The sequence below is a fragment of the Argentina silus genome, assembly GCF_951799395.1.
Source record: "Argentina silus genome assembly, chromosome: 1".
Lineage (NCBI taxonomy): Eukaryota > Metazoa > Chordata > Actinopteri > Argentiniformes > Argentinidae > Argentina > Argentina silus.
The window spans coordinates 19656569-19682868 of NC_139655.1; the positions used below are offsets into that span (position 1 = coordinate 19656569).

The 26300-nt window shown below is 41.5% G+C and overlaps 1 protein-coding gene across 1 annotated transcript; it reads right to left on the minus strand.

Moving 5' to 3' along the window:
- Positions 1 to 1249: 1249 nt before the first annotated feature.
- On the minus strand, positions 1250 to 17429 carry kiaa0232 (KIAA0232). The gene is made up of 8 exons (XM_083675265.1): positions 17287 to 17429; positions 9820 to 10389; positions 9402 to 9542; positions 7645 to 7714; positions 7455 to 7539; positions 3846 to 7230; positions 3526 to 3634; positions 1250 to 2804 (listed from the first exon to the last, which is right to left on the minus strand). The coding sequence occupies exons 2-8, from the start codon at positions 10054 to 10056 to the stop codon at positions 2788 to 2790; spliced, it is 4044 nt and encodes a 1347-aa protein (XP_083531391.1). The 5' UTR covers positions 10057 to 10389; positions 17287 to 17429; the 3' UTR covers positions 1250 to 2787.
- Positions 17430 to 26300: the final 8871 nt, after the last annotated feature.

Consider the following 26300-nt stretch of genomic DNA (forward strand, 5'->3'; position numbering starts at 1 on the left):
ACCAAGGGCTGTTACAGTCCTCCATCACTTATGCAATCTCAAATGGCTCGGTTTGTTCCAAGGGTAGCTCTAAACTAATTGCTGTACCATTAACTCTGTAGGAAGCATGGGATTAATAAACTCCTGTCAAAGGAGCTCAAATATCAAATACGTTTTTGCAATAATGCTTGAATGTTATGATGCACTGTCACAGACTTCAGTGTATTCCATCTTCTTTGAAAAAATATTCAGTATAAAGTATTCCTGAGTGACTGACAATTGTCTAAATAAAAATAATTGAAAGCCTGAAGTTTTTTTAGACTCATCTTTCAATCTCCATTTAACAAAACAGGTGACAAAATCCAAAGAACAAATATCACAATTATGGGGCAGACGCTGAAGCCCTTACACAAATGTCACTGTCTAGCATTGATTTAAACCACATTAAAGATGCCACAATCTTTAGAGGTCTATGAATTAAAAAGGGGAAACAAATAGTATCACTGGCTGTGCTCACAATGGAGACCCTGTGACCTGCGACAGTGCATTAGAACTAATGTGCACACATTGTTAGTGGACATATATGGACTGCGCAATGGATACATCATAGAATAAATGGAGGGATGGTAACACCTGTTGCCTGTGCTTCAACTCCTCTGTCTTCTGAGGACAAATACAAATAACCCTACCCTTGCCCTCAAAACTGCAAAATAACAAACTTAAGGGGGAAGGTGAAAAAACAAGAATGGAAATAAACACAGCAGGGACGCAAAGATATGCACATGAAGAAAAGCACAATGCATTTAGTCTAAAGATGGTTAACTCAGGATTTAATAGTCAATGCACAGATCAAAGAAAAAACAATCAATCCAACTATATCTCAGGGCCCCTGATAAAAACATAACTTTGTTCAGGTGTGTTTAAAGTTTGGGTTTCGGTAAATGTGTGTTTTGCATACATTAAGATTTTTCTTGATAAAGTTCTAGAACATAATGTAAATTAGAACCAGTGTCTTACAGTTCAATGCAGGCACATACACGCACACACACAAAGGTGAGACATTTCTGGATATATGAAAATATACCACAAAAAGTAAAACACACCTCAAAAAGAAAACAAAATATTGTTTGTACCTCAGTGTCATTGTTTTTCTTTTGGTTGATCACTTTTTTTTAATATATATATATATATATATATATATATATATATATATATATATATATATATATATATACACACATATACATATATATATATATATATATATATATATATATATGTTTCATATCACGCTCAATTTTAGTAGTGTCTGTATTGAAATCATATCCATAGATGTATTTATTGCCTTTAATATCCTGCTTCTCTTGTAGACCTTACAATCAGATGTACATTTATAGTAACACCATATTTATTGTTATAGACTGTTTGAATTTGTAGCTATCTGGTAAAATAATTAAATAAAATACCTGTACGCATGTCTTTCAATTGTATTACAGGCCAGTTAACTTACTAGTTTAAAGTTATCTTGAAATAAAAACCAAGCCACAAAGCAAGAACCATCAGCAGTCACACAATATTTTTTTTTCTTTTTCTCAATAGATTGATCCTTACACTCTGCCTTGACAACAAACAAAACTACAGGATCTATATATCGTCCACAATATTGAACTGCAACTGCTACAAAAAATTCTACATATTTATAGCACCAATTGTTTGTACTATGTAGTTTACAAAACTGATCCTTTCACTTGTACAACTTAGGTGTTTCTGTGTAAATGGCTATAATCAAATATTTTTGTGAAGGGCCATTACTCCTCAATTTTGAACTCAAACTTGCTTTTTTCTGTCTTTTTAGTTTTTGCTTTTTTACAAGTTGAAGTGTTTTCCTATTCGTCATCCAAAGAAAACTAAATCTCCTTTGAATCTGTTTTTTTGGAAGATATATATATTTTTGCCTCACAAACCATACTACTATGTGTCTACTACTAAGGTTCTGAAAAACTGACTATCACCATTCAAAATCATGCTCATTTAGAGCAACTTTTCACACTTGTGGGGGGAAAAAAATCATTAAATGATATTTTATAGGAAAGATATACACATTCTTTCTCTCTCCTTCACATTCAGAAAGGCACCCATGCTACTAAAATGAACTTCCAATTTCTTACACAACAACCAAAGTCGTCACATTCTTTCCTGACCTTCTGAACGATAGGGATGGAGAAAGAAAAGATGATGCAATCGGGGTGCTTTCATACAACATTATGAAAAGCGGCATCTTAGTTAGGTCATGGAAATTGTAGCAGTTACACTAGAAAAGGAGTGAGACTATTAGGACAGGCACATGCTCAACCATTCGGACACCACTACTACCAGTATCCTAAGTTCAAAAGCAAAAAAGTTGGAAAACTGATGAGGGAAAAACGCAAGACTGTCCCTAATACCTAACTGTGACTCTTTAAGAAAGAAAAATGTATGGAAGAATCAACTAAAACAAATCTAAAATGCATGTCTTCAGATGTGGCATAACATGAAGACATGTAGAACATTTTTTTTTTTTAGTTTTTCCTATTTTAGCTCACTTTCTTTGTTGTTGTTGTTGTGGTTGTTGATTACACAAGGTTTAAGTTAGTAAATGAAAATCAGCAGGGTTAGGGGTTGGTTGTGGAGGGTATGCTCCTCGGCCCAGAAAACTGTGGGTTTCCCGGTTCTGTGGTCTCCCCATATGTTTGCTGGTAGAGGAGCAGTCAAACAAGGACAGGCAGTTTCCTCTCTGTGACAGGCTTCCTCTCAGCAGAGTCTGAGTATTCAGATGTTGCTGCTCCCTGCATGAAATAAGAAAACTGGGTGAGAATAATGCCCTCTAGTGAGTGTACATGCCACTTCAACAAGTCCTATGCCTCTTTGGTGGTATCAGAGCTGATAAGACTAGGCTACCTCACATGCCAATTTATCCTTTTTGAACATTTGGCATCTGATCACTGTTTAAATATTTGTTGACCGGAACTTCAAGATTTCAAGGTATAAAAGTATGCCCTGCATTGTAGACAATAATTTGCTGTTACTTCCATGAATGGTGAGCTTTAGGAAATGAAGTAGCTTACAGGACATTGGCCAGGCCCTGGCATTCTGTATGTGTGTAACACCAGACCTAGGTTGGAAAGTATTTTAGCATTTGCCTGAGCCTGCCTGGAGGACAAGGTTTACACTTAATGGATGGGACTATTCCATTGGTTCCTTTGTGACAGGCTAACTCAATCAAGCACAGCAAAGTATTTGACATTATTTGTAATTCTATTTGAACCTAGGTCTGGCTAAAACCAACAGCAATGACTATGATGGCTGTGAATGCAGGTGACAACTTGCAAAAAGAAGATTTGCAACACGTTTTAATATTTGTAATTCAGTTAAAACCAAACAGTTAATCATAATTCATTCATGACCCACATGCAACTGCCAGGACAAGCATACAACAAAAAGTTTTCCTCCGGCCGTCATCTCATCGTTAAGCTTTGGATGAAACATTATGTCTCTGATCTATTTTACCTGTACACTGAGATCCAGGGAAAAGTGGGGAACAGAGTGTGTTCTGCCACCAGCACTCATCCTGTTGGCTGCCAGCTCCTCGCTGTCCACTAATATTTAACAGAGGGAACTAAGTAGAAAGACAACAAAGGTAAGGTGTCCAACAGGGAAACAATTTCATTGTCAAAATCTATAGATGGAGCCAATTATTTCTACATAACTATACAACTGATCCAACACATACATTTTGCACACTTCTATTACAAAGATATATACTTATATATATACACACACATACTGTACAATACTACTGGCACACACACAAACATCACAAATCTCACCTCATTCAAATCCTCAACCAAGTCATAGGTTTTCCCATATTTGGGAATCTGACCAGCTGCTGCACATTTGCAGGCCTCCTTTTCACAGCAGGATTTCTCCTTTTGAATCTTATCGACTGGGACGTCCATCTGCCTGCTTGCAGTCGATGCTGCTGCTGTCGCCATTTCGCAGTCTATGCAAATCTCCTGCTCAGCAATTGGCAGGAGGGTGCTGGAGCCCTCCTGTGAATCCAGTGAGGTCTGGGCACTCTTCTCCATGCCAGACTTCTTTAATCTGGGTAAGAATTTACCAGATTCCAGTTCTGACTTCCCATAGTAGGGACCCTCACATTCTGCATCCTCCTCCAGAGGTTTCAGGTCTGCCTGAGGATCATCAAAGACGTCCACCTGCGCCAGGACGGGAAGACTCATCTCCTCTTTCTCAGACTCTGCCTCCGACTCGCTCCCTCCACCAGGTGACAACTCTGAGGCAGATATCGGTCTAAAGTGAGTCCTAGGTGAGATGCGGATGGCCCTATACTGGGTCCGGTTGATGCCATATATCCGTGGGTGGAAGGCTTCATTCTCAGAGTCCGAGCACAATATTGACTTTGGCTTGAACCCTGGGCTAAACGAAGCCATGTCCTCTGGCTCAAAGGAGCATTCAACATGGAGCACTTGAGAGAACGGATTATTCAGATCAAAGGATGTGAACGGGTAGTTGAGCCCTGGCTCCTCGCTATGGAAGCCTCCGCAGGATCCAAGTAAATCTTCATGGAAGATGAAAGAAAATCCCTTATTCAGTCCATCACCACCTCCTTTAGTGGCCTGGTCACTCTGACCGAAGGAGACTAGGGGTCTCCATAGGGGCTTGTGGCCTGGAGCAAAGCAGCTGCCCGTGTTCATGAAAACACCTGTGCCAGCAATGGTGACCACGTCTGAGCCAGAGGCTGAGGCGGCAGCCGCAGCAGCACACTGCAGCAGGCTGCCTCGCGTATCACTGGGCGGCACCACGGCCCAGTCCTTGTCTCCACTCAGTGTCTTCAGCTCTCCATACACCCCTCCTAGGATAAATGACGTATTGTCTTTTTCAGGGTTCACTTCCCAGGGCTTGGACGGAGTCATGTAATCACCAGCACCATCTATCTTTGAGAGCTCATTCTTAGCCAGGCCCTGCTCTTCCTTCTTGCCTTCCCAGAGGTGGTACTCTGAACGCTGTACTGCCTTTTTTTGAGATCCCTGAATCAGACCTCCCTTTGCCTGCACGTCGAGACAGCTGCAGCTGTAGCTGCTCGACTCCTCAGAGAACATCCCCTCACCTGGCTTCTCTCCTCCTAGTGATAGAACAGAATCTCTGTCTCCGATAGCTGTCCAAATGTCCTTTATTATCCCTGAGCTGTAGTTGTCACTCTGTTGGTTTGTGTCGTCCGAAAACATGCCAGTGTTGTACTGTTTGCACTCATCCTGTTCTAACGCTATTCCACAAATAGACTCCAATTTAGATTTCTTTGAGAATGTCGGATTGGACACAGGGCCTACATTGGCCTCCTCAGACTGGCGACTGGTGTCTTCTTGTAAAAAGACCAGGAGTTTGTCTTCTAGGTATGTACCAGAGATGGGAGGGATTAAACAATTAATCTCTTCATTGCCAATTTTAGTGGACTCCTCTGTTTGAACATTAATTTGCTCATTGTCTGATCGTGTCTCTTCTGAATGCGACCACGGACTGCAGGTTCGCGTTGAAAGGTTAGAACAGTGTTCAGTTTCATCAAAGGCACTATTTTTGGTCCATATTAGCAAACGAGACTGCTTGTTACAATGTGGATCTAGACAGCTACTTGAATCTGTGTTGTTTTCATGACCAACGGTGAGTGAGTCACTGGGAAAAGGAAGAGTGGGGCTATCATACTGCAGCTCAAAAAGGGAGAAGCAGGAAGAGTTCAGACCAGGTGCTTCGCTGGGGGCTTCTGGGAGATGAGGCTCCTCTAGGTTTCCAGGTAGCTTGCTCATGGTAAATGACACACCATCCAAAATGGGGGAAAGCCGAACAGGAGAGTCCCCTGCAAAGCTTTCTCCATCTATATCTTCAGAGCTAGAGGATGAGTAGCATCCCCAGACTTGAGCCATGTTTTCTAGATCATGCATGAAAAATCCGTCAGCCTCCAAAGCTTCCTGCGAGTCAACCCTTATTGCACTTTCCCCTTGCAGTTCAAGGCCATCTAACACTAAACAACATTCTGCCTCAAAGTCTCTTTGCTCTTTGCTCTTTTGTCGAATCATGCTCAAGATTCGACTCTCTTGTACCAAGTCTGAGGCACTAGGATCCAATATGGATTGATAAATATCAACTTCATAGAAGTGAGTGAATTCAGACAGATGCTCATCATCTAAATCTCTACTATCCCCTGGCTGAGGGCAGCTTGAGGTCCCATTGAGTTCGACAGCCTCCTCATCTACTTCGCCCGGCCCCTCCACAAAGTGCCCATCCACAAAGGAGCCTGCTGCAAGGTACGCCCTCTGGAAGTTGGCATTGGCGATGCAGATTCCTTGCATTCTCTCAGAAAGCCTGTCCATGTCAGCAGACATAGATGAGCCATCAGGAGAGTCCAGCCTGCTCCGGTACTTTGTTTCCAGTTTGCTTCTTCTGCTACTGAATGGTACAAAATACTCTGTGATGGGTTCTGTATACCACAGTGGCTCTTCCATGTACTCTTTCTTGTTTCTGGCCTCGGCTCCGGATTCTCTCGCATCTCCCCAGCTTGGATCTTTGCGAATCTCCTTCAGCGGTCTCTTCCCCTTTTTGTAGAGTGCTGGTTGCTTTGTAGGGCCTCCAGTGGTGCTGCTGCTGCTCCCTCCAGCGTTTCTACGTTCCTCTTTGTCAATGACCTTTAGAGCCAGTTTCACCTGTCCGCTGTTGCGCCCCCTCTTACTCCTGCCTGCCTCCTTGGACTTGTGCCTTATCCTGACCATCTTGCTGGACGTTTTTGGGTCAACCTGGTTTCCACTGGAGCTCGAACCTGCCTCGCTAGAGCCTGAGGACCAGGAACGAGGGCGAAACTTGCCCTCAGACCTGTGCCTCGTCTGCCTTTTGCTATGGACAGCAGCTCTGTCCTCCACTGTTGCACCACCATGGTATCTGTTCTCTTTCTCTTTCTTGCTGCGTCTCTGCTGGGCTCTCTCACTTGTTGCCGTGGTAGTGGTAGTGCTGCATGCCTCAGAGTTTCTCTCTTTAGCAATCTCGCCTTCACTGTTGCAATCTTTTGGGGAGGAAGTGTCGGTGCTGGTCTGTGGGGCTGCTGAGGACGATGAGCTGGAGTAAGCGCATGCTTTAGCCTTGTTCCACACCGTCATGATCTCTTGGAGACAAACAGGTTTCGCTGACAAAGAAGGAAAGGCTTCATAATACCTATAAAAGGACAATAAAATAGAACATTATCAATTATAATTAATGTCAAGATCAATACACAAAATATGAATGAGTACCATAAAATTAATGATCACATATCATAGCATTGTAATGGGTACAAATGAAATCAGCTATGTATAATTGTGCAAACTGCTCAGGATATGATAATAAATATTGGCCTTCTGTGTAATCACGGATAAAATGAAGAAAGAACAAAAACTTACATTTCAACCTGGTCCTTAGAAGAAGGGGACTCCGCTCGTTCAGGAGACTGAGATCCGTCAGATTTCTTGCTGATCTGTTTTTCTTCTGTGAAGAAATAGTAAACCATATGAAAAGAAGGACTTTTGCCATTTCATTTTGTGATGATGTTTGTCACCAAAGGGCATAGAAATATAACCACAGAACACAAACCTTTCTGTCTGTTTTGGATGTCCTTGAGTTTGGAGCAAAGCTCCTCAACCAGACTCTCAATTCCAGAGTTCTGTGAAAAAGGGCAGAACATTCAACGTCAAATATAAATGACTGAATTATCTCTGCATTAACATTTGAATTCCAGGATTAATTCCAGGATTTGTACCAGATATTGGCACATAGCCTACACAAGAGTTCAAGAAACAACTCTAGTGAAAGATTTATTGAGGCCCCAGGTATGAAACAGAATTGCGAATGAACACCAATTAAATATTAGCTTCTTTTAGATTTTAGACCATTAATATGCCTGATAAGATCTTTTATCAATTACAATTACTTGGGTTAGAATGTACATTTCCATAGATTAACAACAATATTTCCATATTCAACTCCATTGTAACACTGACTAGGTATGTCTAAACAGCTGACTGTCAGAGCTTGGGCATGCTCTACCCTGACTGTGTTAAATTTAGCTATGAGGGAGAAAAGCTGCACAAGAAAAATGACTAAGCATGGCACAGTCACCCCTTGTTTTTCCATCTATACACTTCCAAAACATCCAACATTAGCTACGATAGCTCAGGTACCTACTTCTTCCTCATATCCATTGATGCCTTAAGTTACTAGAGATGAAGTAATCTGTTTTGTGTAAACAAGGCTTGCTACGATCCGGTCTATTTAAAGACAGCAATGTCAAAAATGCCTTTACAGACTGGTAGGCAGTCAGAAAAGCAATGGCATTCAGGGAAGACTGCTCTCAGTCTCCACCACAATCCCTAATGCCAGCTAGCCAGAATCCTCAACTCACACACTCACTCTCTGACAGAAAGTAACATTCCTTACCATGCTGCCCATCAATAGCAAAGTTTCTCCCCTGGCCCTGTGTTTCCTCTTGCATCATTGTGCTAATGCCGGTCAGCTGACGAGCAACATGCTCTGCTCAGTGCTGCAATCCCGTGCAGCGTGTGCTGGTTAGAAAATAGACTGCAGAGTCCAGTCCCCAGAGAGGAGCTCACTCATCACTCCTCTTCTGCCTTGCAGACCCTTCCCCCTACACACCCTCCAGCTCTACTACGGGCTGCCTCCGATACAACTGACAACCACTAAGGAAAATGTCAGCAAATCCCTTCACGTTTTGTTTTAAAAAGGGAACATAGGCTTACAATGCACACACCAACATGCAAGGACACCACTGCAAGGTCATCCATAACATTCTCAATAATACATCTAAAAGTGTTAACCATCGTCTCACAATTCTTCACACTGATGACCTTGCCAGTAAACTCACATAATTTCACACTGTGAGAATTCTGGAGAGTATAATTGTAAAGTGAGGGGGGCAGTGTAAAGAGATCACATGACCATGATGGAATGACTGAGGGTCTTCCCTCTGTCCATGTACCCCTCACATGGAGTTTGCTTTATGCAATGACCATTCACCATGATGTATGCAATTAATATCTGCATGACTGCACCTCAACAGGCCAATGGCAGAAATACATTCTTGACACGGATCATGAAATTGACACATACATGCTCTCTATTTGATTATCTTACTCTTGGTAGCATATAAGCCATTACATGCAAAATAGAACTGCTGTAAAAACTGTGAGTCCATAGATGTAACTGGCCCTGTAAAAAATCAAGTTTGCATTGTTGTTTGCATGAGAAACACTGAATAATCAGTAGACCACACACACAGGGTGCAGAGACAGCAACTTAGTTGCGACACTGGGGCGGAACAGAACAGCACTTACTTCATCAGATGCAGAACGCAGGCATTGCACAGCAGCTTGCTTCTTTATCTCCTCCAGACTCAGGTCTGTTCCTCCTTTCTTCTTACTCTTGCCCCATTTCTTCCCAGTTCCCTTCTCCCAACCCAAGAAGATGTCATTCTCCTGCATGCACAAAGAGCAGGTCAGTCATTGAATAAAACAGCTTATCTGTTCGAGATGGGGGCATTCATATTCCGTATGTACACATCAATACACTGTACATTTCAGGGCTATATATAAATGCCTTTAATCATCAGATTAATTACTGTACATCATTGCCATCACCCAATTCAGATAATAGACAACAAGACTCTCCACATCCTTGACTGTGACATGTTTAAGCAACTAGGGGGACGAGCCTAGATATCATTACATAGTAACTGCCGTTTCTGGAACATACCTGATCCTGCAGGTCGTAGTCGTAACTGTCATGCAAGAGCAGACTGAGGACGTAGCGGGTGTAGATCATGGCATCGATCCCGCACTTCTCCAGCTCCTGGCCCAGCCAGCTTTGCACTGGGCCCAGCGAGTGGAACAGGGACATCTCTGAGGCAGACAGGGGGCCCGAAGGGGTGGGGGGGTGAGAGAAGCTTTCAGGGGGAGCAGGGCCGTCCGACTCTGCACTCACTGGACGCATGGGACTCTAGGTGTTGGCCATTCTGAGGTGGAGCGGCATTGTGACAGGTGGCTTTGGAGGGGTGGTGAGGGGTGCAGAGAGGGGACAGGGCTGTGCCTATCTGGAAGGGAGGTTCACTCCAGCAGGACACACTGAAGGGGGTCTACATGGAGAGACATGTAGGACGCTTTTTTCTTCCTTTTTTTTTTATTGCTTTGAGCAAAAAGGGAACATTACTCATCAGGCATGGCTTGAACTGATGGAAGCTATCAGCTGTTCAGCAAAACACAAAACGTGCTTGCGTCTCAATCGGAGGGGATCATGTTGGAATACGGCTTACTCCACCGGCACAACCTGAAAGAAAGAAAACAAACTTGCTTCACTTCTGGACAGTTCAGTGTAAAAGGGCCCATGAGGACCAAAATGTGAAATTCATCAGAGCATATCAAATTGGGTGTCAAATGAAAGCTAAGAGTCTATATTTTGGGGAAATTAATTGAGAAATAAATTTCTCAACCATCCCCCCCCCCCCCCATCATAACAATTGGGATAAGCAAAAGCTTTGACTTCTGGTCAAACATATGGAAAAGCATCTACCAGAAAGTCTTTCAAAGGTGTTTAGAAACACATCAATGTTCAACTATAGACCCCAGTCAACTAATATCAACACTTATATTTCATTTTTAAGAAATTGTTTGGTTTCTGTAAGTTTAAGAATCATTGACCAGTCTGCGGATCATTCTGTTACCAAAAACTCACATACAGTGCCTTCGGAAAGTATTCATTTAAATGGATTAAATTAAAATAACCCACACACAATACCCCAGAATGACAAAGCGAACATGTTTTTAGAAATTTCAGTAAATATATTCAAATTGAAATACAGAAATACCTCATGTACATAAGTATTCAGACCCTTTGCTATGACACTCTTAAAATTAGCTAAAATGCAAAAATGTCATCAACAAATCACTCAGTAAGTTGAATTGAGTCCATCTTAATGCAAGGATAATAGTTCATGTAATTTTGGAAATAATCTCTTTGTTTTTATAGGGTCTCTCATTTGCATAGGAATCAATTACACACTGTGTGCATCAGGTTGTCATTACAAACTGAGCAAATGGAGAGGAACAAAACTGCTCAGGAATGCGACCCTGAGGCCTGGGGAGACTTTCAAAAATCTATAAAGTTGAATGGTGGAGAGGAAAAAGCACAGTCGATGGGACAACATCATCTCAGTCACTCTACAAAGTTGGTCTATAACCAAGTGGCCAAAAAAATCCCTTAATGGAAAATAATCTCTCATATCCATAATTGTGTTTGCAGCAATTAATTCAAGTCATACAGCCAAGAATGTGGCTGGAAATGTATTTATTTGGTTTTACTTCAAAGCATTAAATTTGGTGCAAATCCAGCACATGCAATGCAGTTTCCGTACCATCTCTCGTGTGAAGAATAGTGGTAACTACATCAAGTTATGGGTATTGTCACCAGCAGGGACTGGGGAGTTTGTCAGGATCAAGAGAAAATTATGACATTTGCTGAGTTGATAGTGACATCCTAATCTACTCAGTGTGTAATTGATTCCTATGCAAATCAGAGACCCTATAAAAACAAAGATATTATTTCCAAAATTACAACTATTCAACTACAAAACTATTCAATTTGTTGACATTTTTGCATTTTAGCTAATTTTTGAGTGTCATAGCAAAGGGTCTGAATACTTATGTATATGAGGTATTTCTGTATTTCAATTTGAATAAATGTACTGAAATTTCCCAAAACATGTTTTCGCTTTGTCATTCTGGGGTATTGTGTGTGGATCGATGGAAAATTCTTTTAATTTAATCCATTTTAAATTGAGTCTATAACACAACATGTGGAAAAAGTGAAGGGGTCTGAATACTTCCCGATGGCAGTGTAAGATATTTTCAAATTCCTCTGCCTCATGAGGAGTGAGGATAATGAAAGTGAACAAAAGTATGAATTATAGGTAGACGTCCCAAATACTTGTAGTGTTTTGGTGATATCGATTTAGTTCATGAGTTTATAAGTGATTAAAACTGGTCATTCTGTTACCAAATCGGTAACGGAATTAATGAAATTGAATTGGCTACATTCATTTACAAGTTGTACAGATACTAAAAGGGTTCTTTGGCTGTCCCTGTGGGAGAACCCTTTAAGGAACCCCTTTGGGTTCCATGTAGAACCCTTTTCATCAAAAATGTGTAGCGCAAATAACTTCCATTGAGAATGATGACATACATAGTGCACACTTCTACAAAGGATTTATCGTCATCATTACATAGTGCACTGACACATATGGTGTGGTGTCCCTAAGACAGATTCAGAGGATCCTTCCCACACCGGTTGCAGACAATAAAGAACATTTTCATTTTGCAGAGGCCATCTCTGAGGCAAACTAGGAGCAGATTGGATGTCTCTGTGCGTGTCTGCACATGACATAAGCCTAATTCTATTTTATTTTTCAAAAAATGTTTTGCTGCCAAAATTGTAGGATATTTTATTTTGGTATAATGAAGAAAAACACTGAAAAACACAAAAGTCACTGATTTAAATCACATTAAATGAAGACTTTCAAAGGCAGAATTATGTATCTTGTGTTTTGTGAGTTTTTACCAATTTCCCTTTTTAATGTTATATATATATATATATATAGTTAAAACACATTACTTTAATGAGAGTGTCTATTGTATATTTCTCCCTTTGTGTCCCTATTGGCTACATCATCATGTAATGAATGACAGTCAAATCAAAAAATTATGCAGACATTTTCTGTAGGGGACCCATGCAGTCATTCTGTTACCATCATTCTGTTACCAGATGTAAATCTACTTCACTTACTGTAGCTCAACAACCAAGACAGATTTTCAAACTCAATGCATCATATGATAGCTAACACTTCACTCTTTGGATTTGGAGCAGATATTTAACAAGAGTTCTGGGGAAGTGGGGTTAGGGTTATAAAGGGTTTCTGTTTGGCGTACTTTTGAAAGTGAAAAATCGAGTCACAGCAGTCTGTTACTGTGGAACTGCCCTTCTCTGAGTTATATTTGGTGTTTCACAAGGTTAACCCTGCCTATTTCACCAAAGTAAAGGCTTGGAGGCATGTAAGAAAAAGTAATTAGGCTATTCATTAAATACTGTGCAACATAAAATGGCTAATTGACCTTGTTCAATCTAATAAAAAAAAAAACCTATGGGTGCTTTGGGATAGGGTTGGGCGGTATAACAGTAATACGGTATCCTACGGGATTTGAAAATCCCCCCCCAAAAAATTCTGATACCGTCATAACATTTCTGCTCCATTATCTATCAAACTGCCAAATGAAACGCTGTTTGTCAATTCACAATGTGTAACAGTGCCGCTGCCAGCGTGGTCGGAGAAAGAATTACAAGTGTAACTTGTAGGGTGTTGTGACCTCTTCCAGTTCAGGTTAGAGAAGGAGAAAAAAAGGATGAGTAGCGCTAATGACTTGGTCCATAAAAAATACCACTACTGCTATATGGCAGCATTTCGGGTTCCGACCCGACGATAGAAGAGAGCCTGCAGATTTGGACGAGGTTATTTGTAAGATTTGCATGAAAAAGATGATGGCCAGAGATGGGAACACTAATGGGATCTCATCTACACTCACACCTCAAACTGAAACACCCGTTAACAGCTGCACGAAAAGGGATGTCTGCCTGTATCAAGTGCTGCTGTCGGATTCAGACAACAGATATGTGGTCATCAGTTGACATGAGGCCATACATGTCATTAACCGTCCACTTTGTCACACCCAATTGGAAACTACAATCAAAATGCCTACAGACTAGCTTTTCTTTTTAGAAAACCACACGGTGGACAACATTGTTGATGCACTCGGCGGCACTTGGATGCGAATAAACTCTCCGTCCCATAAGGACTGACAATGCTGCTAACATTGCAGCTGCCATCAGGACCCTGAATTGGCCGTGGCTCAACTGTTTTGATGACAAATGCAGTGCAGGACCAGAGGCAACGGATAGAGCGGGCCTTCGGAGTCTGCCATGCCATTACCGCCGTCTTCTCTCACAGCTGGCCCCGAAAGAGAGAGCTCAAAAAGAAGCAAGCGGAATTAGGACTCCCAGAGCATAGTCTCATAACGGTAACTAAATCAATATTTTATAGACAAATGATGGGCTATAGGTCATGAGACATGTTATATTATTACGGATGCAGCGCGTGATGCTTCTTATTAAGCCATCATATTATGCTATCCAACTGTTTAGTTTATCAAGCTGTGATCGGGATGTCAAGTTGAAATTATTGTTTAGGCTAAATGTTATACGGTATAGCAGTCACCACATAAATAATTCAGTTTTACAATGTAGATTTAAATATATGGAGCAAAGACAGCTCCCGCCAGCCAGTAAAATTTGAGGACGGTATAAAAGGTATGGAAAAATGTTTGTCGCCCAACCCTATAATAATAACTGGAAATTGTCAAGACGAAGAAAAAGTCAAGCCAAACACAAAGCTATCAATGATTAATTTTCAAGATTTATAAAAAGAGAGCTAGTGAATACGGCTGGGCGATTGCCTAAAATTCATATCTCGATATTTTCAGACTTCTGGGTGGTACGCAACACGTATCTTGACATTTCTTAATTTTTTCCCCTTATAGCCTGTATGAGTCTTAACATGAAGTTCAAATAGACTTCAAAGAAAAAGTCTGCATTTACAATCTACAAGTCATTTCTATGTCAGTGTGTTTTGAACACACCAGCAGTTTTACTTGAAATAAGGAATATTTACAATTATAGTTTATTTCTATGAGGCTAACCGACCTTGTTTTGACTTTTGCCCTAACAACGTAGCTAGCTGAAGCAAGCACACAGTTTCTTTAGAAACACAAATGTCAACATATGCAAAATGCTTGTAAAAAATAATAAAATGCGCAAAACCTTTATACTCACGATACAGCTCATGGCCATGTGCATACAAATACATCAAGTACTATGTTGTTAAAACTAGATATACCACCCAGCCCTACTAGTGAACATCTTGTTTGAAAAAATATATTATTTCTTGGTAACAACTGGCCTATCCATCCAAGTCCCTGCACAGTTCTACAGGTTGTCCCTAAGGGTGTTTTTTAATGGCTGTTGATAGCCCTGGTCTCAGACACCAGCTTGTTAATGGGCTCCTAGGAGAGCCTGTGATCCTTTTATAAATGCAGGCAGCAACCTAGGGGGGATGGCAAGCCAAACTGAGCTAGGCGTACACTATGGGCATCCTGTGAGTATAGTAGGTTGTGGAAGCCCATCCTCACATTTATTAGTTACTTATAAGGTCATCTGTTGTGCCAACGACTAGATGTGTGGGACTTCACCCGAAGATTAAAGGTTAAGATTGACTGTATTTTAAGATGCACAATGTCTTGAGCAAATACCAAGATTTGTGGGGAAGTAATATGTAACACATGGAAGCTATGCAAGTCACCCAGTGTATGGGCATCTGGTAGGAAAATGTTATGTAAAACATGGCGAGTAGCCTATAGGAATGACGCTGTGGAACAGGTCTCTCAGTGAAGTGACTCAGGCCAGGGTAGCTTTAACTCTACGATATGGGCACTCCCCTACACACAAATAACATTAGGCCTAATCTGTGCTTACCCACATAGAGTTCTGGACAAGAGACATTTTAATGCACAACATGGGGGGGGGGGGGGATCACCCCACATCTACAAGGCCAAACAACCTATGACAACCACCAAGTTGTAGCTTAAAGCCTAACCTTGTGGCACTCATTGTATCTTCAAACTCAGGCACAGCAAAGTTTGAACTCTTGAGTAGATCCTTGCTGGCTGATTCAACAAACCTTATAGACCATAAATGTAAGTGGTCATAATATTTCAGTTGCCCAGCTACACAGGAACCCAGAGGGAGGACGCTCAGCCTCATATGAATCTTCTTCATATGATGTGTTCAGCATAAACACCGGCTCTCACCACCTAACGTTTCTCTGGCCTGGTAGTGGATTAGGTGAGCAACGTGACGAGCAAATGGAGGCTGCAACGATTTGATTGGGTGGCCTTCATGTCAGTCAATAACAGAGGCATGTTAAGGATTACCCATTACAGGCACCAAAAGGGCAAGATAATGAGCTTTATAGTGGAGGGTGACCATATTCATGAGAACATTTCAGACAGCACTATCAAACCGGTAGCTAGATATCATGCCAAACATTCAACCCAAATAGCTACATCAGCAAAGATTTCAGTGACTGCAAACGCTCGATAAATGGCCACTGACATCTGAGGCTTTCCTACCCCTATCTATAGCGAAGGCCGACAGCATTATTGCTATGGCCACACAACTTCCAAAACAGCTGGTAGAAGACACAGATAGCAAGGCGATTTCTAGGGAAATAACGTTAGGTTAGGGCAGTCAGTCATCAGCTGATTGATTAAAACCAATATATGACTTATTTGTCTGGCAAGCAGGCTATCATAATTTTAACTGTGCTAGTTTAAATTAGACACTACCTGATTCGGAAGCTAGTTAGCTAGCTATTTCATAGACTAGAAAACGTGCTGACGGTAGCTGTCAAACTCTCCTTCGTTTGAAGGCCGACCTTTCACAGCTAAGCCAGCTAGCTAAGTTGTAAGCTAGCTAGCTAGCTACCTACTCACATTTTCAAAACTACACCAGCTTGTGACCTAAAACACAGGATTGTATTGCTGGCCAGGGGAAACAATAACAATATGTTTCGTGAGTGACATTGTTGTCACAGTGTCAACCTGCCGAAAACGTACGCTAGTGGCTAGGTGACCGTTGACTGCTGCTGTGCTATGCTATGGATAGTGGAATTCCACGGTTCCTCCATTTAGCTAGCTAGCCAACGCCATTACACTGGCCCAAGTCACTTCTCCAAAAGTACTGTGAAATGACATGACAACATGTTATCCATACCATTTCGACAGGAAAGCAAAATATATTGAAACAGAGTAATTCCATCACGACACAGCAAAGTGCACCATTCCATCTACAAATGTTGCCAACGTTGGAGATAGCTAGCCAGTTGTTGTGAACCAAAGGAGGCGGAGCGGCTGATTGAACCGGGACCTGAGCTTTTCCCCTCAACTCAAAAACATGCGCCACAAATAGTCAACATGGAACAGCAATGAAATTCGAAAGACATGACACTAAATAATAAACGTAATTGTTACTAGCGTATGAATACTGCAATATTATGTTCGTTACCTGCCGTTACTTGTAGAGGAGAGGAGCAGGGGGAGCGGTTACTTCTCTCCCGCTACCGTTCCTAGCTCGAGCTCCGGAATCCGTTGCAGTAGCATCACGTATCATGGACGCCAAGCGGCAGCGCACGACAGCGCTATTTTCAATTCCGATGTTTCGACAACATTACATGAATCTGCCGACATTTCGGCTCTGAGACGAAGGTCCTCCCCCTATGAGCAATGGCCTTGTTTGATCCAACATGTCGTGCCCCGGGGGCCAGTTTCATATTGCGAGCTGTTATGTGCACCTCCCTCCCTACTCGTCACCAGGCAACAAGGCAAACCTCTACCGTCCTGCAAGTACATTTTATTCCTCCGCTCACGATTGCATCAGAGGGCCAAGTAGTACGTTTTTCACAAAATATTCAGCTTGGTAAACCGATTCGGCAGCGTCAAATGAAAAGAATGCTTCCTTAGTATTGCTTAGTATTTGAGAGCAACAGGATTATGGCACGTATATTCAGTGTTATAGTGGTTTCTGAGAGGTGCAGAAATGGAGAGACAAATTCTCTAGACTACCAGCTCTAGCTGTGGGTGGGATATGGCAGCGGGCAGGTGTCAACACACACACACACACACACACACACACACACACACACACACACACACACACACACACACACACACACACACACACACACACACACACACATACACATTCATTATTACAACTGTCTTATACCATTTATGGACTTTATTAATGGGTTTGTGTAAGTTTATCTAACTGTGTTTTGCAATGTAATGTACTTGTATGTATCTGTATGCAGTGATTATTAGTACCTATATATACCTGACACCAAAGGTTCCCTGTGGGAAAATGTATTTTAAGACACACACACACACACACACACACACACACACACACACACACACACACACACACACACACATACACATACTCCCCTGATCTTTGTTTGTTGTTGGGTTGATGGTGGTGTTGGATTTATTCTGTGGCAAACTTCATCTGCTCCCTGATCATAAGGCAGGGCCTGCTGTGTTAGAGAGGTAATAATGTTTTAGAAGGAGAGAGGGCAGGAGAGAGGGGGGCAGGATAACTGAGGCCCAAGGTGAAAGGGTGTTGAAATTCAACACAAAACGAGGAAATCATTCAAACTAATGAATTACCACCCCACACAAGTGTTTTTTCCCTGCTAGAAAATAAAGCAATATGCAACCAGGCTGATATCGACTCTCTCTGTGGGATCATTGAGGATAATCAATGATGAAGTTCTGGGTTTTCTGCGTTAATAAGCACATTTTCTCTCTCTCTCTACCAGCAAAAAGCAGTGTTGTGTTCCTGTACATTTGTGTCAACTATTAGGACAGACATTGACTTGAATCAAAGTAAGGTATTAATCTAAAACAAGCTACAAATGCCAACAAGTACCAAGCAACAATACTGATCCTCATAATCATTAATCAGTTGATGTAGCAGAACAAACATTCTCTCAAATTTACAATTGCTTGAAAGTATAAGAGATGTTTTTCCTCTTACTAAAATGACTGATTTAACTAATGTTATTGGGAATCAATTTGTGAAGCAGGCCAAATTGTGTTGCCTTTGGCAACCTACTACTGGAGCAACAACAATTAATGTGTCCCAGAGCAATGTCACACTTCCACAACCTCATGTCATTGCTGCATGTCTTTCTGATAATTTCATGTACATTTGTAGAATTACCTTGGGCAGCAGTTGTTGTTGTCAGCTGTACTGCTTGACGTGTGAACCAATTCCCTGAGGTAAATCACATTGCTTATTACAGTTTCTAAATTTTACAGCACAGTGAAGTCCTACCATATTGCATTGTATGAATTGTATCATCCTTTGGCAAGATGACTATTCTAATTTCTACTATACCCTTATATTAAGTGTTTTTGATAAATTAACCCAAGAATCAGGATTGTCAAATAACATTCAATAGCTATCATTGACATACAAGACATAGACCTCTCCTGATGACCTCAGGGTTGACCAATCAGTTGGATGGATGGAAATCCCTACTCCCTATACATCCATATGTTCTCATCCCTGTGGGCAAAGTGTTAATGTCTGTATACTACTATATATGGGTTGTGACCAGACCCCAACCCCCCCCCCCGCTCTCTCTTTCACTCTCTCATTCTCAATAGCATATCATCCCAGTCGTTTATGTCATTTACTTTTTAAGTGTAGATGCTTTACACCTATACAGTATATTGGTGATATTGCCCTTATTATTACCTAATGGCATTATCTTTGTTATAGCTTGTCCTCCATGTGAGTTATTGTTGTTGTGCAAGAGGTTACCTGGTATGCAGCCTGGATTTTAAACCTTACCTCAGGGAATTAAGAAAGAAAAAAATCCAGACAAAAACACAGTTTCAATACAATAATGACATGTATTTTACCTGCAGCTAACTCACATTCCGTAGCTTGTTTTTAGTCAAGCTATATCTTGTTGAGGTATTCCTGATCACTAAACGACAGCCAAAACACAATCACACATTCAAATACACATAAAGAACCTAGAAGTGTACTACTGTGGATGCACTGCATTTATACATACAAATGTATCCATGCTAAAAATGTCCCTTCAGCCAGCAACTTTACACTAAACTTGATCTCCTGATCCTCTTGATATACATATAAGGCATTCACTGACAGCCAGAAAAGGAGGCACTCCCACTGTGTGCTGTAAGAATGCCACTGCACCCTCATCTTTCATCATGTGACTCTCACATGAATATGCTCTACAGCAGGGGTGGGCAATTATTTTTTCCCAGGGGGCCACATGAGAAAGAGAAAATATTATGGAGGGCCGGGCCAATAGCCTGAACTCAATTCTCCATAACATTAATTTTATTTCTTTGTAAAAAGCGGTAAATTGCATTGTTTTGACAAGCTGTGACTGGTAAGAGTAAATGTTATGATTATTAAGCAATGAAAAAGTGAGGTTGCCTTACAAGAAATGTCATTTATTCAATCACATTTTCAAAAACAATGGTACCCAAAATAAGAATGTTTTTAACAATTTTGACATTTCTCCACTCAGTCACATTAACCCCAAAACACATTTTAGTTTAATATACAGTATTGTTGGAAAGAGGAGATCCTTAGCTTTCTAAAGACATCAATATTGTCTTTGTACTCCAAATATTAAGCAGTCTAACCATCTAATTTACTGTTTCAGTTTTTTTTTCTTGTTCAGTGAGAGAAATCTAGTCTCTGTTGGGCTTTAACAAGTGTATCAAAGTCAGGCTGAATGTCTGAGGTGGCTATGCGAAGCACAGCTGACAGATGATCATCAGTGAGAGAGGATCTATACCTGGATTTGTTAAACTTCATCAATGAAAATGTTTGTTCACATATGTAGGTAGATCCAAAGAGAACCAACATCTTCTGAGCATGTCTCCTCATGTTTGGAAAGTTCTCCTTTTTGAGAGAGGAGTAAAAGTCCAGCACTGATTCTGACTTAAAGTGCTCTGCCAGTACCACATCAGACTGCAGGTCAATGAGCTCCAGCTGAACGTCACTGGGTGCATTATCCACAATGCAGGTGAAGGGAGAGAAGATCATGCTCATTTCATCCTCAACTGTTTTGAAATCTTCAAATCGCCTTGAAAACTCACCATGCAGTGCTCCTAACATGGATGATACCTGTGGAGGTGATCAGCTGATGGTTTTACTTCTTTCAGGGTTTGCATGTGAGTGAGAGTGTTGCTCTCCAGTTGGCTTGAAAGAAACTGCAACTTTCTCATGAAAGCCTTCACCAGGCTGTGCATTTCATGAACAAAAAGGCCCTTGCCTTGCAGTTTGGTGTTCATCAGTTCATCAGTTCATTCATCAGTGCAGTCACATCCACAGCAAATGCAAAATCTGCCATCCAGTCCCCATCTGAGAGCTCTGGGATGTCTTTGCCTTTCTTCTCACAAAACTCCTGAATCTCTGCTTTCAGGTCCCAAACTCTTTTCAGCACTTTGCCCAGGCTGAGCCATCTGACAGTTGTGTGGTAACCAATGTCACCATGTTCAGACTCATGCTCCTCCAAAAGCTCAACAAACTGTCTGTGATTTAATGCTCTTGCCCTGATAAAGCATACTATTTTAGTTACAACATCAGTAACATGGTTCACTTTTAACACTGATTTGCACAACACATTCTGATGTAGAATACAATGTAAAAATACCAATTTCTGCTCTGGGTCGATTTCAGTCACTTTATCTTGCATTCGTTTCAAAAGTCCAACATTTTTCCCCGTCAGATTTGGACAACCATCGGTTGTGACACCTGCCAGTCTGTCCCATCTCATTCCCAGCTCGTCCATGTATGCATTTACCTCCGTAAACAGATCGCTCCCCGTCGTCGTCCCTTTCATTGACCGCACTGCTGCCAGCTCCTCCGTAATCTTGAAGTCTTTCGTTATCCCACGTAAAAATACAAGTAACTGGGCTGTGTCACGGACATCACAGCTCTCGTCCAAAGCTAAGGAGAAAAAGTCCAAATTTGCAATCTCACTTTGCAGCTGAAGCTCCAAATTCCCTGCGATGTCCTCGATCCTTCTCGTCACGGTTCGCCTGGACAGCGGGACTTTCTCAAGTGCTTCTTTTTTCTCGGGGCATATTAGCGCCGCAGAGTCCACCAAGCACTCTTTAATGAACTCCCCCTCCGAGAATGACTTGCTGTTTTTAGCGATTTTGTGGGATATCACGAAGCTGGTCTTGGTTGCTGCCTCACTGGATGTGTGAAGCTTGGTAAAAAAAAGCCTTGTTGCCTCTGTAGCTTAGCTAGCAAAGCTTCTGTTGTCCGTGACCGTTCAGCACCGGTCAACTCTTTGTATTTTCCCGCGTGTTTCGTCTCTTAATGTCGATTCAAATTGTAATTCTTGAAAACGGCAATCTGCTCTCCGCAAACTAAACACACAGCTTTACCTCTGAGTATAGTAAATAAATACTTATCAGGCATCGACCTTTCTTTTTTTGGCGTGACCAGACATTTTGAGGGCTATCTTGTGACAAGGTAATGTCAGATACCGTCAATCAGACTCGTCTCATCACACAGTTTTACGACAAGTCGTATCGAGTCATTAGGTACGCTTAAAAAACGTATACATAAATAAAAAACAATACGTTTATTTTCTAATTTCCATTTATCCCTACGGGGGCCGGTCAACGTCAGCCAAAGGGCCGTATGTGGCCCGCGGGCCGTGCTATGCCCAGGTCTGCTCTACAGGGATCGTTCAGTCCACGTCCCTGTCTTCAATTGGATGCCCCCATGCCAGACCTGGGTGAATGGGCCAATGATAGGCTGTCGCCTATAGGTCATTGAGTCTTACAGAACAATGAGTGAGGTCATTAAGTGATTCCAGTTGACAGCACCTCAGGCTGTCAGCCACATTTGTGTTGCAAAATGTTTTGATTCATTCATATTTGTGCATGATTTAGAAAGCATATGGTTGGCATGTTGTTGCTGACTAGCCTTAATTGCTAGAACAGATAGAAAATCAATACCCAGAATCCACTCATTCCAATGGTTTAGCTGAGATGGTCCTTCTCTCATTCATAGTAAGCATACCACTTGAATGCAGTCAGTGTTGTCACTATCTTTCCAGTACCGTGCTTTCTAACCACAAATTACATTTGAATCGCTAAACAAATCCCTAACATCTGATGAAGCTAATTCTCCATACACTTGCCACATTCCTGACAAAAGTAATTTACATGCCTTAATGATGTACCCAGGTTTGAAACGGAGTGCTCTCACATCAATGTACCATCTCACGCTTTTAGAAATAGAACTAAGAGGTATTCAGACTAGAGATGTAGACTTTAGTTGAAAAAATGTTGTGGCTAAATTTAAATATGCAATGGTGATGTAATGGAAACTTATCTTTGACTTGTAAATGTGTCTGCCTGTAAGGGCCCTTTGAGGACTGGTTAATGATGAAGGAGGACAAAGTCTCATATGTTTCTTCTTGTGTGGATACAGTGCAACTTTTGATTACGTCACCGTGCACAGCAGTCAGAACAAGGAAGTGAGAGCTTGATTACATCACACTGCTCACATTCTACCCACAGAGAGACTATTGTCAACAAGTTTCAGCAAGGAATGTATTCTTAATGTAAATATCTACCCACTGGTCTGTGTATCTGTTTGTTCTCTGCTACCAGATCAAAGCAATAGATTGTTTGGTAATTAATTTACAAACTCATGTCTAAAGCAGACCTAAAGGTAAGAATTGTGCTCCTCTGTTCGGTCAGAAACAGGTTTTCTTTCAGGTTTTTCAGAAACAACCCGTATCCCTTCGCCTAGCCACTTGTATAGATCTCTGAAAGCCATGACTGAGTATGTGTAGAGCATGTTTATGGTGTGTGTAGGTCAAAGGTGAAGATAGATAATGGTGGCTGGTATGAATGAGAAGGGTCCTCTTTTGTTTGTTTTCCTCTGTTATCAGGCTTTCAGAGCAGTCAGCCATAGGACACTGCCATCGTCCTATCAGCTCAAACGCAGAAGCCCCTCTTCAAAGCAATGTCTGAGACAGTGACGCTCAATTGAGGATAGGATGACAATGTCCTATGTTTCAATTATGTTCCCTTTGTGACTAACGGCATGCACTTTAGATGTACGTGCAAGGCAATTTAGACTACAGGTGTGTCGTAGAGAAGGCTTTGGTCGGGTGACAGGTTGATACTAGGATCCTGTTTGACAGAAATGGACATAGTCATATGTAGAATGGAATGTATGTGTTTGGCATGGGTGTGTCTATGGACTGTTAGAGTGACTTAAGCCCCCTCCCACTCCACCTCAATGACTGCAATGCATGTGCTTTGACAGGGAGTGGCTAAAACAGGTCAGTCCTGGGAGGCAGGTTTGAGTGGTAATTCCATTTATGTCTAATAGCAGAGGTTATGTTTACATGCATCTTTTGTTTTTGTAAGTGATTCATGTACTTTTGAACCATTTAATATTGTCCTCCTCCTTTGTCAAAAAATGTAGTGAATGTTTACACACCTTACTTGTAAGCTACCTCTAATTTTTGTAATATACTGTAAATTGTTTTCCTCATCATAATGGAACAATGTTCATGATACAGCTTGAGGGACATTACAGGGACTTAACACTTATTAACCAGCACACTGGTAGTACGTGGAGAGCTCTCACTAAGCTGACACATTGTGACGTCCCGTGATCGTCATCTAGGAGGTAAAGCATACAATGAGGCAAGCATAAGCGCTAACATACAGAGGCCTGTGTGTGTTCACTCTGTTTCATTTTATGTGACTGGCCACAAGACGATGGAGAAACCCTAGCAGGAGAGATCACATGATGGGAGGTAATTGAGAGATTTGTGGTTCTGGTTCCACACAAGTGAAGTATTCATGAATGAACTCCCGATGCAGAGTGAGGAGGAGCAGGAGGAGGAGGCAGCTTTGGAACCTTGACCCACAATGGAACCTTGACCCTTCATCTCTTGGATTTGAAATGAGTCATAGTTTCTGTTATCTGGCAATTTAATACATACAGTAGAAGTCCCATTTCACATAGCCTTGGGGGAGAGCAGTGTAGTTCTAGTATAATGTGGTCTATACACCAATGGCACACTCTCTTTCTGCCAGACATAAGAGTATTCAAAGACTGACCCGGTGGAATTCAATTTGAGTTAACAACACCAGGAATTTTATTTAAAGTAGATCCTGTCCTAGTGCTCCCATCAATGCTGCCTGCCTGCAGCATGAATCAGGTCAAAGCTCACAGTCACACAATGCAGTCTCAGGTCACACATACACTGCAATTATGAGAGGAATGGCTGCAGTGGAGGATGGCAGGTGCTGAGAAGTCATTCCAGCCCTGCTCCCTTACCCCCCCCCCCCCCCAAAATGTATCCAATTACATTGAGATACTTAGATTTTTTTTTTTACTGCATTGATATGATTAAGGTGACGTCAGAGTAGTTCATCATCTGGTTGAAGTATTCTTAGCTTTGTTTTCCTAGTTTGTGCACTCACATCAAAATGCTGTATGAAAAGGAGATGACATAGGTTGACCACAAGGAGGCAGTACACGCACAACTTGTGTGCATAGTGGTAGTGTGTCACCTGTAGGATGATTTCCCATAGTGTGAGGTGGCCTGCGCCTTCGGTTGTTCAGCTACTATACCGGGTGAGTGGATTTGGAAGGCTAGTGCTTTTGATCAAGGACTTTGTAGGAGCTACCACTGTATTGGAGGATCCTCATTTAGACCTCTAGACTCATGTAGATTATAGGCAAAAGACCTGGCTGAAAGTCCCACATATCATCCATGTTAACCACATATAACTAACAAATGTATACATAAAATTGCATGCAGCTGCACTTATCAACATTAATTGGGGAAATATGCATTGAAATTGCTTTTGGGCCATGTTATAACAACTTAAAACATTTCACATGCAATATATAGATGATGTGAGATACTATGTTGTTTCATAAAACATTTTCAGTTCCTTGTGTGGTTAGTTTGACCTAACATGACAAACTAACACATACAAGAGTTATGAATAGATATTGAATATGATACAAGCTGTTTACTGACAATAATAGGCACTCTCTTTTGTGTGGTTGAAAAGTTCCATTCAACACAATATCTCTGACCGCAGATATGTACAACCTGCAAGCACAGCCTCCCTTTCTGAGTTTTAAGCAGAAATGCTGCACCAGAGCAAAAAAACAACAACTTTTTCCACCCTATGGCCAGGAACGATGGCTAAAATACAATTCAACTGATTTGCCCGGGGTATGCCCTACTTAGCCCTACTTATCACCTCCCAAAACGTTGTACAAAGGTTGATCTCAACCACTGCAGATACTGTCAGAGTGCATAACATAATACTCTCCTTAAGTGCATAACAGGTGAATATACTGTACTCTCCTTAAGTGCATAGCAGGTGAATATACTCCCAGATAGCTTGCATTAGAAAAGCAATTAAATATTCAGTAACAAATGGAAAACAACACAAGCA